We start from the raw sequence: 14,898 nt of genomic DNA, 5'->3' as shown, positions 1-14,898 counted from the left end.
CTGGGGGAACTGGCTGTAAAATACACAGAGAATCTGGAAAACAAATAAGTAATCTAAATACACAAACACATATGTGTCCCAAAACCCCAGAATTGTGACAAATCTTATTTATACATTTACTTAGTGTTTTTCTTTTGGAGAAAAGAGACATTCATATTCAAACTACAATTTTAGTTTTGCAGAATTGCACTTAATCCTGTTTTTATCAAGAGCCCGTTGGGTTAGGGAATCAAATTGGACTGCATATGATTGGGAAATATTTTGTAGAATTGGAAAAAAAACCCTGCTTAATATGCAGTCAAATGTGCACCGATGTAGCTTATAAGAACAAGAAATGCAAAACAAGAAACAGTCAGCCCAAACCAAACTAAAAGTATTTATTTATAATTATCTAGAGCTCAAATTCTGAAAAAAAGAGATTCAGAATAATATACAATTACAGCAAATTGGATTGTAATTATATTGCAATAATTGAAATTGTGTTGACCATAACATTCCTACACACTGAGTTTATAGAGTCATAAAAATAATATTGATATTTTTTATACCTGTTTAAGTATGAAGTTAGGAAGAACGCAAATTTCAACCTCATTTCACTCCCATGTGTTTTTCAGCTCAGGTTTAATTACTTTCTGCCAAAATTAAATAAAGTAAAATGTAATTCCCAAAGGAAAATATTGCCGATATATACACAAGCCCTTGCACTTAGCTGTTGTTCGCTGCAATTCAGTTATTTCACAGTGTCAGTCAGAAGGTGTATGCCTGTCAAAATGAATCTGCCCCCTAAGTGTGTCCACCATCTTGAGTCTTCCAACCTGAAATGTTTTGGGAAGAGCTATAACCTTTTGTGTCGTGCTGTGCTGAGAGTGGGGCTCCCCGCTGAGTGTCAGTGGCCCTGGACTATTTCGCTTCTGTTTGGCTCACTGAAAAGAAATACTGAGAAAAAAGGAACCGAGAGGCATCTATTAAATGGGATCTGCTTCCCATAGACGTGCAGAAGTGCACACATGGTTCAAAGTTTACTTGAAGACTCTCACAACAACAACGTCCAACTCGCTTACTGATAGATCACATTTATATGGAACACCTTCAACCCCACAGCAACCTTTGGCAAAAATTTACTTTTTCACCTACTTCAGGCCAATCTGGATTAGAAGCACAATCCCCCTTCTTGTGTAATGACTGGAGTTTGGGTGCAATTTCTTTTCTGGTAGAGCTCAACTGAGGTAACAGGTGAGAACACGCTGTCAGTGCAGTCATTTTCAGGAGTGTACACTCAATACTCAGAGAGCAGAAAATTGGGGAGTCATTTAATACTTTGAGCTTTGCAAAGGACTTCAAAGAGACAGTTCCATTTTTATTATTATTATTATTTTTCATTTTAAAAGCTTTTAAGCAGTTATTATGTTACCTCTTGTAGATACTTTTCTTGGATTTCTCTTTTAGTATAATCAGTTTGTCAAAAAGGCTGGCAACTCAAAGCAACTCAATATCAGAAATGTCATAGCAATCTCATGAAATGTAAACTTACAAGCCAAACTTTTGAGTTAAATCAGCCACATCTGAGACATAGTTTGTCAGCTGTAATACAACACTCAAAGTAAAGTTTTGCTTTTGGTTCCAGCCATTCACACTAACAGAGATATCACTTAAGAGTTCTTTTTAGGTCCATTTGTATTTTTCTGTTGTTTGGTTTTTTTATCGTCTCTCACATTAAAATCATTAGATGTTAGCTAACACGTGAGCCTGTATGTGAGAAGACTGACCAAGAGAATTCAGAAAAGTAATGGGAAATAGAGAAGCAGGTTAAACTGGAATAGTCTGATTTTTTTTTAGCAGAGACCCTCGATGATCATTTCAATGCAAGTTCCAATCCATGCATAGAATCAATGTGCTTACAGAGTAATTACCAATAGAAAAGTAAGGCAGTAAGCTTTACAGTATTTTTATTTTAATAACAGCTTTAATGCATATTAGACTGTCAGCATGTGTTTCAGACAGGAAGCTTATTGGTGGCACACCAGCCCCATTCTCTATTTCCTGTGCAAATAATCATCAACTTCTATTTCAATAAACACCTGAATGAAACGCAGTGACGATTAGAAACTCCAGAAATTAACATTGAATCTAAGATGGCAGTTGTTTAAGGTGGTAAAAATCCACATTAGTCGTGGAACCTCTTGGACCAGCAGTTGTCTTTTACTTCTGGGACAAATTAATCTGGATTTGTTTTGAATGAAGAAGTCAAGAGAATTATCTGCTGAAGTGTTATATATTGGAGAAAACCTCATTAAAAAAATTCTACTCCTAGAATTCACCTTTTCCTTCTACAGTGTCCTGCCCTTTTTGGATAATAGTAAGGCAGACAATCCATGCTTATTTCTGGAATACACATAGCCAACAGTCTTTGTGATCATATGCAAAACTAACCTTTATTGCTTATTATCCTCTATGAAGCATTTTACAACTTTTAAATGATTATAAATGGAAATGTCAAAGCTAAGAAATTGTACACCTTTAATTTTTTAGGCCTTAGTCAATCTAAACAGATCTATATTTTCCTGTTGGAGCATAATTACTCTCAGAAGGTAAAAACTGCAGACTGTAGTTTAGCCGCAAAGCTAACTTCCTGTGAAGTTAAAGATAATGCTTCATGGCCTTTTCCTCCCATAATGTTTTATGTGTATGACTCACAGCCCAGCAGTTGAATCACTTTCATGGACTGCAATTAATGTCCACTCAACCTCTTAGTTATTAAACTGAATCCATTCCAGTAACAAAATACTCTAGTTATGTCCAACCGTGCCAATAATTGGATCAATCCATGTAAGTGCGTGAGCAGACATGAGGAGAGGGCTTTCTGCTGTATTCACTTCGAGCTCAAAAAGTATGTAACCACATTATGAACCTGCACCTGGTTTATGTTGTTGTCCTAAATGGCTCTTGGACAACAGACTTCCACTTCTTCATATTTCTCTTACATCCATGCCAGCTACAGCAAACAAGAACTCATGGGCTGCAGTGTTCTACTGCCAGTCACCACAGGCAACGATCCAATGGCTTCCGCCAAACAAAGCATCACCATTTGAATTGTGAGAAATGCTGACTCAGGGAGGTCATGAAATGCTGCTGAGTGGAGTTACTTGGATGACTCATTTTGCCGTTTAATTATTTTAGGATAAAATTGTTATTATTCTAGACCAGGGGTGGGCAACTCCAGGCCTCGAGGGCCGGTCTCCTGTAACTTTTAGATGCATCTCTACTTCAACACACCTGAGTCAAATAATGAGGTCATTAGCAGAACTCTGGAGAACTTGACTGCACTTAGGAGGTGATTCAGCTATTGGATTCAAGTGTGTTGGACCAGGGAGACATATAAGAGTTGCAGGACTCCGGCCCTCGAGGACCAGGATTGCCCACCCCTGTTCTAGACTGACTATTGTAAAAAGTCAAGACTGAATACAATAACGATCAAATCTGTCTTTTTGCTTTTCCCCCATCCCCTTGTGTCACATCGTTTCTGTTGCCGTTAAACCTTCCCAGATTGCATGCGCCGTTTTCGCTGCCCTGCTCCACTTCTTCTTCCTGGCAGCCTTTACATGGATGTTCCTCGAAGGGGTGCAGCTTTACATTATGCTGGTGGAGGTGTTTGAGAGCGAGCACTCACGCCGACGATACTTCTACCTGGTTGGGTACGGCGTGCCAGCGCTCATTGTGGCTGTCTCAGCGGCAGTGGACTACCGCAGTTATGGAACAGAAAGAATGTGAGTGCAAACGAACATCTCATTAAGTGCATTATGAAAAAGCAAAATAAATGATCAGAATAAACATTTATGCTTATGGTGATGACATAGTTCTTTAAATAAAATGGAATTCATTAAAACCAGTATCCTCAGGACTTAGTTTTGCAACAACCTGGGCTAAGAAATCCGCCATGAAAGCACAATTGGTGCAACTCAGATTATCGGTAAAGTTGTGTGCAGGGTTACTACCTCTTGACAAATGCTTTGCTCGGTCTCTAAGCTGCAAAATACACTGCAGTCTCTGTTGCAGTGCAACTGTGAGCAGAGGATCACTCTCCATTTCTCTCCGTTAATCTCTGGCCCATCTGAGAATAATGAAGACCAGCATCAGCAGTTTGCTGAGATGTTTATCACGCATGCCACACACACATGGGCTGGCCACAGAGCTAGAAAGACAGTGCATTTGTAGATTGGCAGCGCAATAGTTCTTGGTGATGGATGAGGTGATAGCTGCCACCGCCTGAGCCTTGGCATCATGTGAATAATTAAAGCCTGCCACCGGTGGAACAATTATATGCTGCCATTGAAGGATGAGGCGACGGATAAAGCATGACACGTGGTGAATAGCCAAAGGTAGTGGTGGTGTTGGGTGGAGTGGGAGTGGGAGGGCTGGTACGTTGTCTTGCTACAAATTGATTCTTGGTGCTGCGGCTGCATTATTATGGGCGGGGTCACTTTGAGCAAAAATATCCAACAAATTGCAGTGACCCAGTTGCAGCAGCTGGATGACATCCAGTGGTCTCACGGTCAAGCCGATTGCGAGGCCTTCTTCTGATGTCTGATCAAAGAGGATTTTTATTTTAAATTCCCTAGGAAGAGCTCTAAATGTGCCCTTGAATAAAGTTTGCGGTGTGAGGCTGCTGGTGGTCGGCAGTATAAGAAATTTGTTCTTATTTTTTCACCACTAGAAATGAACATAATACATCAAAGGAGCAAGGATTTCCTGTTCAACTACTTCCTGTAGTTGCTGATACAGTGGAGTGTTAGTCCTTTCTGATTTATTGAGCATGTGCAATAAGAGTGTATGTGGTTAAAAGCGCTCCTGTGCACCACATTTGACCCTCTAAGCTTAAACAGTTTGGTGTCGAAAAAGACATTCCTATTCATCATATTTTATAGCAGCAATCTTCCTGCCCTCTGCTTTGCCCCTACGTCTTTTTAAAATATTCCTGTACATTCTGGTTGGATTTTAAAGTTTGCAAAAACAGAAGCTGCACCCCAAGCAAAGAAAAAACAGTTTTATGATTATTAGTGTTGAGCTTCCTAGTGTCATTTTTGACCTTGTATAAGGAAGGTTGTTACATCAAACCTGATGCCAGGATATGATATGAGGTTTGTTTTACATTGTTTTATCATGGAGATGCGTTTGTGTTGTTATCTTAGGAACTCAAATCAAATAGTTGACATTTTTCAAATGAGTCTACATCAGGCTGTCTGTGAAATAACGTGAAGGTTTTGACAGTCTGTCAAGGAATATTTTCATACCTTCTGCACCAGTCCCTGAAATCAGTCTGTAAATCAAAATGCTATTCAGGATTTCCGAAAAAATCTGAAAATACATTGCTTTATTTTATTTTGTCAATAGCTGTCCGACATTTCGGCGAAATTGCTGTTTGTGACGCAGGGATGCAGAGGCATTGCCTTCGCTGTGGGGATAGCAGCCATCCATCCACTCTGCAGATTTGTTTCCTGCAATGCCAGGAAACCAGAGCACGAGGTGCTGGCACGAGAGCGCCATGTGTTTAAACTGGCAGACATTTGCATCTATTATCGCTTGGTTTCTGTAGGAGCAGCACACAAAATAAAAAAAAGAAAGAGAGAGAGAGAGAGCGAAGCATGCCAGGAGGGGAGATAAAACTGGCTTTGCATGCACCAAAAGCCAGACACAAGCATGACAAGAGTGGCGTAAAGGAGGTAAGAGGAGGCAGAGAGAAAATGACAGCCTCCAGCTCCTGCCGCCTACCAACTCTTTAAATCTCACTGTGATCTGAAGTGGAAGAAGGAGAAACATGAACAATAGAACCTTGAGCATAATTTATGGCGCCGACATTTGGAACATGAGCTTTGATGAGCTGCCAAACTTTTGTGAATGTCGTTCTGCTTTCATTTGTGTATGTTTGGTGTTTTATGCGTCCATGTGTTTTGTTTTTTCATGCCTCTCATCCATTGATACCAGAGAGAGGGAGACGTATCGAGTCCTAGTAAAATAAAAGCAACACTTTTGTCGTGTCACTTGTCATGTTGTGTTTTATCTTGTTTCAAAGTGTCGTCTGCTACTTTGAGGAGTTGGGTGGAGGCAAAGGAGAAAAATGTCCAGACTGCCAAATAAGCTTGTTATGTAAATTAAGTGCCATTTGCTGGGAATGTTGAAGACGCTGCATTTTCTTTTTCCTTTCTAACAATCACAGCAAAAGGCATTTTGTCATATTACTTCTCTTTTGTGTCAAGATTTAGTTGAGTTTGCATTAATTTAGAAGATCAAAGTTTGCTTTAGTGCACTATTTTGATATACTTTGAAGTTTTGTTCAAAATAAGTGAAAAGAAAATGATGCTGAAAACATTGACAAGTCTTCAACTCCGTTTACTCTGATACTCCTAGGTGAAAATCAACCAACTAGAAAATCAACATTTCAGTATAAATCCAGATTTTGTGTGAAGACCTCTGAGGTTTGTTAGAGAAAGCTAGAAAATAAATAGCAGCAAGAAGAGGAAAGAACACAGCAGACATGTCAGGTGGGCACAGTACAGCGCAAATCTAGTAAGACGTGGCGATTCATCTAAACTAGAAGGCTCCATGGAAACTCTGAAGGAGATACACAAACAAGTGGCTAAAGTAGGAAAATAAGTGAATAAGACAACTATTAGCTTTGTACTCTACAAATATGGCTGGTATGGGACATTGTTTTGAAGACACCCAATGTTGTAAAGATATGCAAATTGCCACAAGCTATGTAAATGGCTCTACAAGCACGTGGAACATTACATTAACACTGCACATCACCCTAAGTCACTATGAATCATGTTATGGTGTTGGTTCTACAAAGTACTGAATAGTAGGGGCTGAACGCCACAGCTTTTAGATGTTATTTCTAAAAGAAGACAAAAGCCATGTGCCATCACATACAGTCTCAATGAAATACACAAAAACTTATAGTTGCAACATAGTGAAAAGTTCAAAACAAATATATTTAGCCTATCCATCCAGTTATCTTTTCTTAAAAAGTTCCACAAACACTTTCATTTTCCTTCAAATGGTGTTGAGCTTCAGCTCGTTTCCCTGCCACTTCCACTTCCACTCCATGTCAGTCTGAGCGACAGTCGCTGCGGCAAGAACTGTAATTTTCCAGCGGCCAAAAATGGAGGCGTCTATCTGCTGCAGCAGCGGAGATTAAAAGATTAATAATTCAACCACAGGTCATGAATCACATTTTTTTTCTCTCCCCTTATTTCAAAAGAACACTGTCACCTTCCACTGGCCCCATTTCTGTTTCGTCTTGATTCGGTTCGACAGAGGGCCATAACGACTTTCCGTATTGTTTGTACGAAGCGTGAGGTCAGAAGACCACTTTATTATATTATTGATGCAATAATGGCGGGTCCTGCAGAGTAATCACAGTTAACACGGACATGTAGGACATGTCAGTGAGAATTTAAAGGACTGCCGGGGTCAAGGTCAATCCAATTCCTTTGGAGTGAGACAATTAGGATTCAATTGAAAACTAATTGAATGGTAATTTGCCCTTTCACCCTACAAACTGAAACAGAAAGGAGCTAATTTCTACTCATTTTCAGGCATCACGATTGTGGTTATTGGCAGTTAGGATCTCGTCTCCTCCAGATTTTAGAAGATGGTTATAACTCTTTAAGCCACTTTAAGCCAGCATGTTTAGAAGTGCCTATTTCTCTGTCACTCCAGCCTCCGACTTGATGTATAACCCCTTGAGCTGGAGTATAAAGATATAACATCATATCTCTACACCCCCCCTTCACTTTTTCTGTTCATGCTCCCCATCCTGTCCCCTTCACTTCACTTTGAATCCCCTTCACCTCTTGTTCTTTCTCTCTTTTTGCAGTTGCTGGCTTCGCCTGGATACATACTTCATCTGGAGTTTCATAGGACCTGCAACCTTGATAATTATGGTAAGCTTCAGTCCCTTCTTCTAATAACCAACCTCCCTCCCCTTCAGCTCATTAACCCTACTTAGCCCGCGGGTCGCTGCTTAAATGGTCCACAGAGATCTTTTTTCTTTTTTTTTTCCTGGTTCCTCCGTCGAGCACACATGCCACCGTGAGGCATGGAAGCATGCAGAAAAATGAATGAGGGGCGTAGAGGATATATATCGCAGCTTGTCACTGCGCCGCGGTCACTGGCTAAGACAATTTTGGAGGGGAGCTGAGAGCGCCATTATGGAGCTGCAGAGGCAAAGAGAGAGCGAACTCTGCTCTGTAAGCAGTGTTGGAGTAATCCGCACCGCGATTATGATTGATTTTGTTCCCGTTCCAACTTGTACTCCACTACCCTTTCTCCATCTTCTGCTTGCAGCCACACAGTCCGCTCTGTGGCTGCAGATACACATGCATTATGCAGGGAGGGCACACACTCTTTTTGTGCCTTTCCCAAACAAGACTGCACATTGCCCCGTCCAGAATGGCATCTATTGATCCAGTTGCTTTCAATCAGATGCAAGACTGATGTGTTGCTGAAAATTTACATGAAACTGTTACTACTTTTACTTTCATCGAACAGTTTCATCTCAATTTATTTCAGTAGTTTAAACCAAAATGAAGTTTCTTACAGAATCTTAATATCGTATTTGACCAATAAAAAAATTATTATTTGTAAAAAGGTAATATCGTCATATTGAGAAATATGCAGTGTTTGTGCATTCAGTACTAGGTTGGGGTTCCTTTTGCATGAATTATTGCAGCAGTGCTTTGTGGCAAAGAATTGATCAGACTGTGACTCTTTAATGCTTTAATGGTGAATCTTAACTCATCTGATCCAGTGTCCTTCATCTTCCTCTTTACTGCATAGACGCTCTAAAATATGGATAATAGGTCACAAAGTTTAAAGAAGATAATACAACTTTTATAATGAGGGACAAAATATACTACTCAATATATTACTCAAGTCATAAAAAGTGCATATTCTGCATCCCTATGGGATAGTGAAAGCGTGAAAGAAAAATAAATCCTGTGTATCAATAGTGTTGTTCATTTGTGGGACTTTTTGTGCAGATATTGAAAAACAACAGAAGTGTTCAAACCTGACACCCTGTTTCCCTTACATCAAAATATGTGTTTATTTCGCCATCATTTTTGGTCAGAGTATCCAGAATCGTTGTTATGGGAGAATGTGGGGGTGGAGCCAAAGGCGGCAGACACCTGCTATGTTTCACTCAAAGTCAAGTTGCCACCGTGTTGAAATTCGAGGATTATCATGTGCAAAAATGTTAAAAAGAACTAGGCGTAGAAATATTTTTGCAATGTTCTGCATCTCAGATTGTAAAAAAAATTGATAAGTCCTAATCCCATCAGTAATCATACATATCTAACTGCATAACCGTGACTGTTTGTCACATGCTATCATGCGCAAGGCAGTTTCACGCATCAGTAAAAGCAGTAAGTGCTCACATTGCTACTTTCTCCTTTGTTTTTTCCTCCCATCTGATTAACAAACACAAACTGATATATCATTGAGTTTAGGTCCAATTCTAACCTTTTTTCTAATCACAGTAATGGTTTTACTTATTTTGTTTCTAGTCTTTGTATAATCTAGGCTCATATGAGCTGAGTGTCACCTGTTTCCAGGAGGAAACCATATTCCATCAGACTAATTGCTGTAATTTTTGAGGAGTCTCTCTAAACAGACCCCACTCACGCTGTGAGTGCAATTGGCTCATTTTCTGTTTCTTGTGATCACAATCTGACAGAGAGAGAATTAATGACATGCACCACAGTTGGCATGTTTATTTATTGTCATTTTTTTTGTTTTTATGCAAAAAAGAAAGCAGTATTCCTGTGAGGGAACTAAGTGTGAGAGAGTCTCATTTCACTGGTCCCTTTGCTGTCTGTTTTACCTCCATGAAGGGCTTCAGGGGATTTTGCGCTCTGTTTGGCAAAGTGGAAAACCAAGTCTGGCTACAGTGTTCCGGCTTTGTGCTACAAAGTGCCCCGATTTAAAATGAATGGGACTGGGACATGAAATGGACCATCTTCATTCCCTGTCCCCTCACTCACCTTTCTCTCTCTTTCTCTTCTAGCTCAACGTGATCTTCCTGGGCATCGCTCTCTACAAGATGTTCCATCACACAGCCATTCTGAAACCAGACTCCGGTTGCCTGGACAACATCAAGTAAGAGCACTCTGATCGCTCAGATATCCATTAAAGTCACCCCAGAAATAGCACCTTGCTTGTGCGCCTTTGTTGCAGAGTGAAAGAATGCTTCGGCGTAAAGGCTGGGACCTTGCTCCCACTAAACTCCGCCTTTCACAGCTAAATTGTGTTGAGTGTGAGCCGACATTCTTCGCTTTTCAATGAACTTTTAGACACAAACCCATGTTTCCAAGGTCAGTTTCCTTTGTCCCAGGGTTCCTGCACAGTCTGGAGTAGGTTGGAGTTTGACTTTGGTATTTATCAGGTCTGGATAAGTGGGGGGAAAAAAGAACACAAATATTTTTATTATTTTATTCCTATTCCCATTGTCTCAGTTTTAAGTTCCCTCTTAATGTCCTTAACTTAATCTTTGGTTCCTACCTCTCCCCTCAATGAATGCTCTTACTTTTGGGTAGTTTTATCTCTTATTTGTGTACTTTTTTCTTCCTTGTGTCTTTTCCTTCCTCGATCTCCCCCCTCGCCTCCTGGCCTCCTTACAACCTTCTTTCTGTTCTTTTTTCCCTGTGTCCTCGCTACTTTGCCAACTTGTTGCTTTACTTCATTCCTTTATCTATCCATTCTTATGTTCTACATCCTTTCTTTGTTATGACTGCCTTCTTCATTTTATTCCTTTTCTTGTGCCCATCTTTTATATTGGTTTATTTTTTAATAGACACAGAAACACAAAGAAAACTCAAATCCTTACACTTTAAATATATTTTTTCTTCTTTATCTCCTTTCTTATCTCTGCCCTTTCTCCATCTTTCATTCCTTTCCTTTCTTATGTATGTCCTTCATTCTCCATTGTGTCCAACCGGTCTTATGTTCTTCCTTTCTTGTTTCCTCTTTGTTTTCTATCTACATCACATTCTCTTGTCCTTCCATGCTTCACTTTTTTCCTTCCTTCCTTGTTTCCAAACATCCACGTTTCCTTTACTCACCTACTTTATTTGTTCCTCCCTTTATTTATTTCCTTTCTTTCTCGCCTTCAGTTCAGACTCATTCGTCTCTTTGCAGGTTCCATATTTAAAACTGTATAAATATTTTCTTAATTTTCTTTGTAGTCTTTACCATTTTATGTGTAAAATATGTAGTATTATTGCATGAATAATGTGCAGAAGCCTTGCCTCAGCTACGTTTGATGGTTTCAAATCATTATTAAAAGCAATTAAGTTGCGAACATCCAGCCTGAGGGTAGGGGGAGCCTTTTCTGCAGAGGTAAGCACCTCTTGTTATGTTTAAAGGTTATGTCAGCCCAGGTTAAAATCAAACAGGTATTGTGTTGCATCTCCATCATTATCTAAATAGGAAGCTTGGAGGAAAAAAAGGCATGTAGACAATCTAAAAGAGGTAACCTCATGTTATCGAGGTGGTAACACTGAGCAGATGAATATTCATAGTGTCTTTAGTGTCTTTAAATCTATGCCTGCTTGTTGTCAGATAAAATGAAACCTTGAGGGAATATACCAGCAACAAAATGCAAACTTTGAGAACTTGCCACTTAACTTTATAATGGAAGAAATAAGTAAGACTTCTGTGAGCAGAATAACATTTAAACGCGCTGTGAGGAAAAAATGTGACTGCAGGATGATGCAGCACTTTCTGATGTCAGGGCAGGCTTTTCCTGCGTATGGTTTTAATGTTGTTTTGCTGCCTTTCTGTTGTGATAGATGCTTGCTGTATATTTTATGGAGGTTCTTTTTCACATTTTTAAACCATTTTGGACACATTAGTCTGCCTTATGGCTGGTATTGTGGCTGTATTTATGTGGCATCACACAGCTGCAACGGTCTTTATAAAATGACCGTTGTCTGACCTGCACTTTTTTGATGCATGTACATGCATGAGTTAAAACAAAATGGAAAAAATGGATAAATAAAATGTGATGCAAATAGTAGTTGGTGTTCAAGTCAGAGTTTTATGTACTTTACTCAATGGTGTGACTCTATCGGGAAAACCAATGAATTTTAAAAACAGGAAATTGGTGCAAAAGTTCGAATTTCATACAGATTATTCAACCAATATTTAGTTTAATGTGCCTGGGCAAGTTGTAGAAAAACCACATAGTAGCCATCAGCAAGGTTGTAATATAATTCTGACTAAATACTTGATCACTCTCTGTTGATACTACGACTTTGGCAAGTACCGGTAATTCTCTTAGCTTGATATTAACCTGCTAAGTCCACTTGTCAATAGGTTCATGGTTTCTAAGCTGTTGATTTGAGGTAAAGTTTAAAAAACTGAAGATAGTCCTACTCTCGCAGTATGCTGTCTACTTAAGGTGCCCGTGCAATTTTGACTGTATGGTCGACTGTATGATGTTCCCTCCTGTTTTCTTGATAGTAGCACAGTGCTAGTAGCATCCAAAGCTCCACCTTGTCCCTTCCAAACAATTCTCAAATAATTCGATCCTCATCTTTTTTGCTTTTGCAGGTTGTAGAGAAACGTTTGGCTTGTACATGTACGCAGCTGCATACCCATTTTTGAGCAGAAAATATTCTTACTTAATTTGTAGCACATACTCAGTTCATGGCAGTGTGAAACAAGCATCACTCTGGACTGCAGCACTGCTGTTGTAGCAGACATTTCTTTTAACATGAGGGTTTATAAACCTGGGTATACATTTGAGTAACTTGTACTTCCATATAATTATTTGAACTGAAGACCTTGGCAGTTGTTTAGTAAAAGCATCAAAAGACCTCTAAATGTACAGTTCTTTTTCTTAGATGCTCAATACCTTCTACAGATTTCCTGCTGTTCTGAGTTTTGGTTAATTTATCACATATTACCTAATAAAATATTATACAAGAGAAACCACAGGCGTTCACTCAAAATTGCTAAATTGAAATGAACAAGACTCTTCTTGTCATCGTAAGGACCTTCAGACACATCTATTTAAATATTTGGGAAAGTATTTTTATATCTTTAAGCCTGTTTATCTTATAGTTTTAAAGATTTTATCATCATTTTAGTGTGTAAAAAGACCAGTGAAAAGCCCAGTATAAATGAGGAATTGGAAGTGTCTGGGAGCTTTCCGATCAGAACCGTCCTTTAAGGCAACAAAAAAATGGTATAATTTAAGCATACTGAGTTATTTTCCTAGTCTGGTTAGAATACGATTTTCACGTAATACATTTCCTGGAACTACACACTATTATTCCCACAGAGTTGTCTGGTCTGGTAACTCTTAAACACCTCATGAAAACCAAACTGAAGTGACAATACTTTGCCACATTGTTCATTCAAACTAGACTTGACTCCTGCAGTGACTACATAATGTAATACTTACACAGTCACAAGACTACTGTTTAGTATTCATTCTCATAAATTTTCTTTCACACTTTGGACCCCCTGCTGTAATATTTTCTAGCAGTTCTATGCAAACCGTGTTAAGGCTGTGAGAGCCGTTTTCACCAGCACTTATGTTTACAAGAGACTTGAACTAATAGATTATCAAATAAAAACACTTCTGTCACATTTCAGCACAGACACATAGTTACAAATACTGTACACGTAGTCATAAAATGTCTTCTAAATTCAAACTACCAGCCTTCTGCATCAGCAACTTTTAATGCGCTTCTAAATTGAGTCCCAAAAGTGCTGCATTAAAATCTATTTTATCTATCTATAAAATAGATAGATAGATACCTATATATAAATATATATATATAGATATATACATGTCTAAGTTGCTGCTGCAAGAAACCAATAAATAATAAAAAGAAAAATACTTATATATAATGTTTCTGTGAAAGGTGTTTAATTGCTGACATAGTTCACCAACTATGTAATCATCATTTCATATGTATTTTGTGTCAAATTCTAATAAATTACCTAACTACTCAAGTATTTAATTTATTTGTTGAACTGTGGCCCATTTGATCTTTCAGGCATCTTTACAAAGTTTCCTTCTTGGAGCAAAGGATAGTAAAATGTTGAGTTGTCAGGGTTTTTTCTTTTTCAAAAAGAAATATTGACGTTTTCTGGTTTTGCTATCCTGTGATTTATAACTCTACACCCTCCTAAATGTAACAAGCAGCTGACCTCCTGAATCCAAGTTGTACTGTTGTCAAAAGAGACCAATGTTTTATGTGTCCACTAAGAAACGGCTTGATTGTGCAGAGCTTTGTGTCAGTGCTCATTCATCGTAGTATTGTTTTCGAGGTATCACTGAAACCACAACTGCACGCAAACTGGTCTGAATGTCATTGGCTGTGTTGTCAGAACTAGTTCTTTATCACCAAAGGAAACTGAAAAAAACATAGTTTCACATTAGTTTTCAGCTTAGTTCCACTATAAGCATTAACAACCTCTATTTGTCATTGTTTCACTTTACAGATACCTTTTTGCGCCATGTCTCTCTTCCAATGGCAAGTTGAGCTGGTTTCACTTTTACAATAAGACAACACTGGTGAATCCTGACAATTTAGTTCTTTTTCATACAAATTGTGTCTTCCTTTGTTTTATCTGTCTGCTATTTTGTTCCTCTTTATGGTTTGATGTCAAGTTTTCTGCTCTCATTTCATCATTCTGAAATTATTTTTATTCAATATGTTTCTGTTTTTGCCTGCTTGTTTCACTGCCTTTGAGTAGCACGTACAGTACAATTTTGTTCTTGTTTATCTTTAACTTGTTTTTCTGTTCTTCATTTCACTATTTTCCCTCTTCATTTTAGCTACCGTTATTATGATGGATGTGTTATTGTAGAGTGGCACTGGT

At 38.7% G+C, this 14,898-nt stretch overlaps 1 protein-coding gene across 13 annotated transcripts in view; it reads left to right on the top strand.

The window, feature by feature from the left end:
* LOC114157487 (adhesion G protein-coupled receptor L3) overlaps positions 1 to 14,898 on the top strand; it is a 290,896-nt gene that overhangs the window by 250,673 nt on the left and 25,325 nt on the right. For all 13 annotated transcript variants that reach the window (XM_028038500.1, XM_028038491.1, XM_028038499.1 and 10 more), the window contains 3 exons: positions 3,544 to 3,764; positions 7,877 to 7,943; positions 10,067 to 10,158. In XM_028038500.1, coding sequence (XP_027894301.1) covers positions 3,544 to 3,764; positions 7,877 to 7,943; positions 10,067 to 10,158 — 380 coding nt within the window. The remainder of the gene's footprint in view (positions 1 to 3,543; positions 3,765 to 7,876; positions 7,944 to 10,066; positions 10,159 to 14,898) is intronic.

The sequence above is a fragment of the Xiphophorus couchianus genome, chromosome 14 (genome assembly GCF_001444195.1).
Source record: "Xiphophorus couchianus chromosome 14, X_couchianus-1.0, whole genome shotgun sequence".
In the NCBI taxonomy this organism is placed as follows: domain Eukaryota; kingdom Metazoa; phylum Chordata; class Actinopteri; order Cyprinodontiformes; family Poeciliidae; genus Xiphophorus; species Xiphophorus couchianus.
The sequence above is the reverse complement of the archived record's forward strand: the minus strand, read 5'-3'. Positions and strand labels throughout refer to the sequence as shown.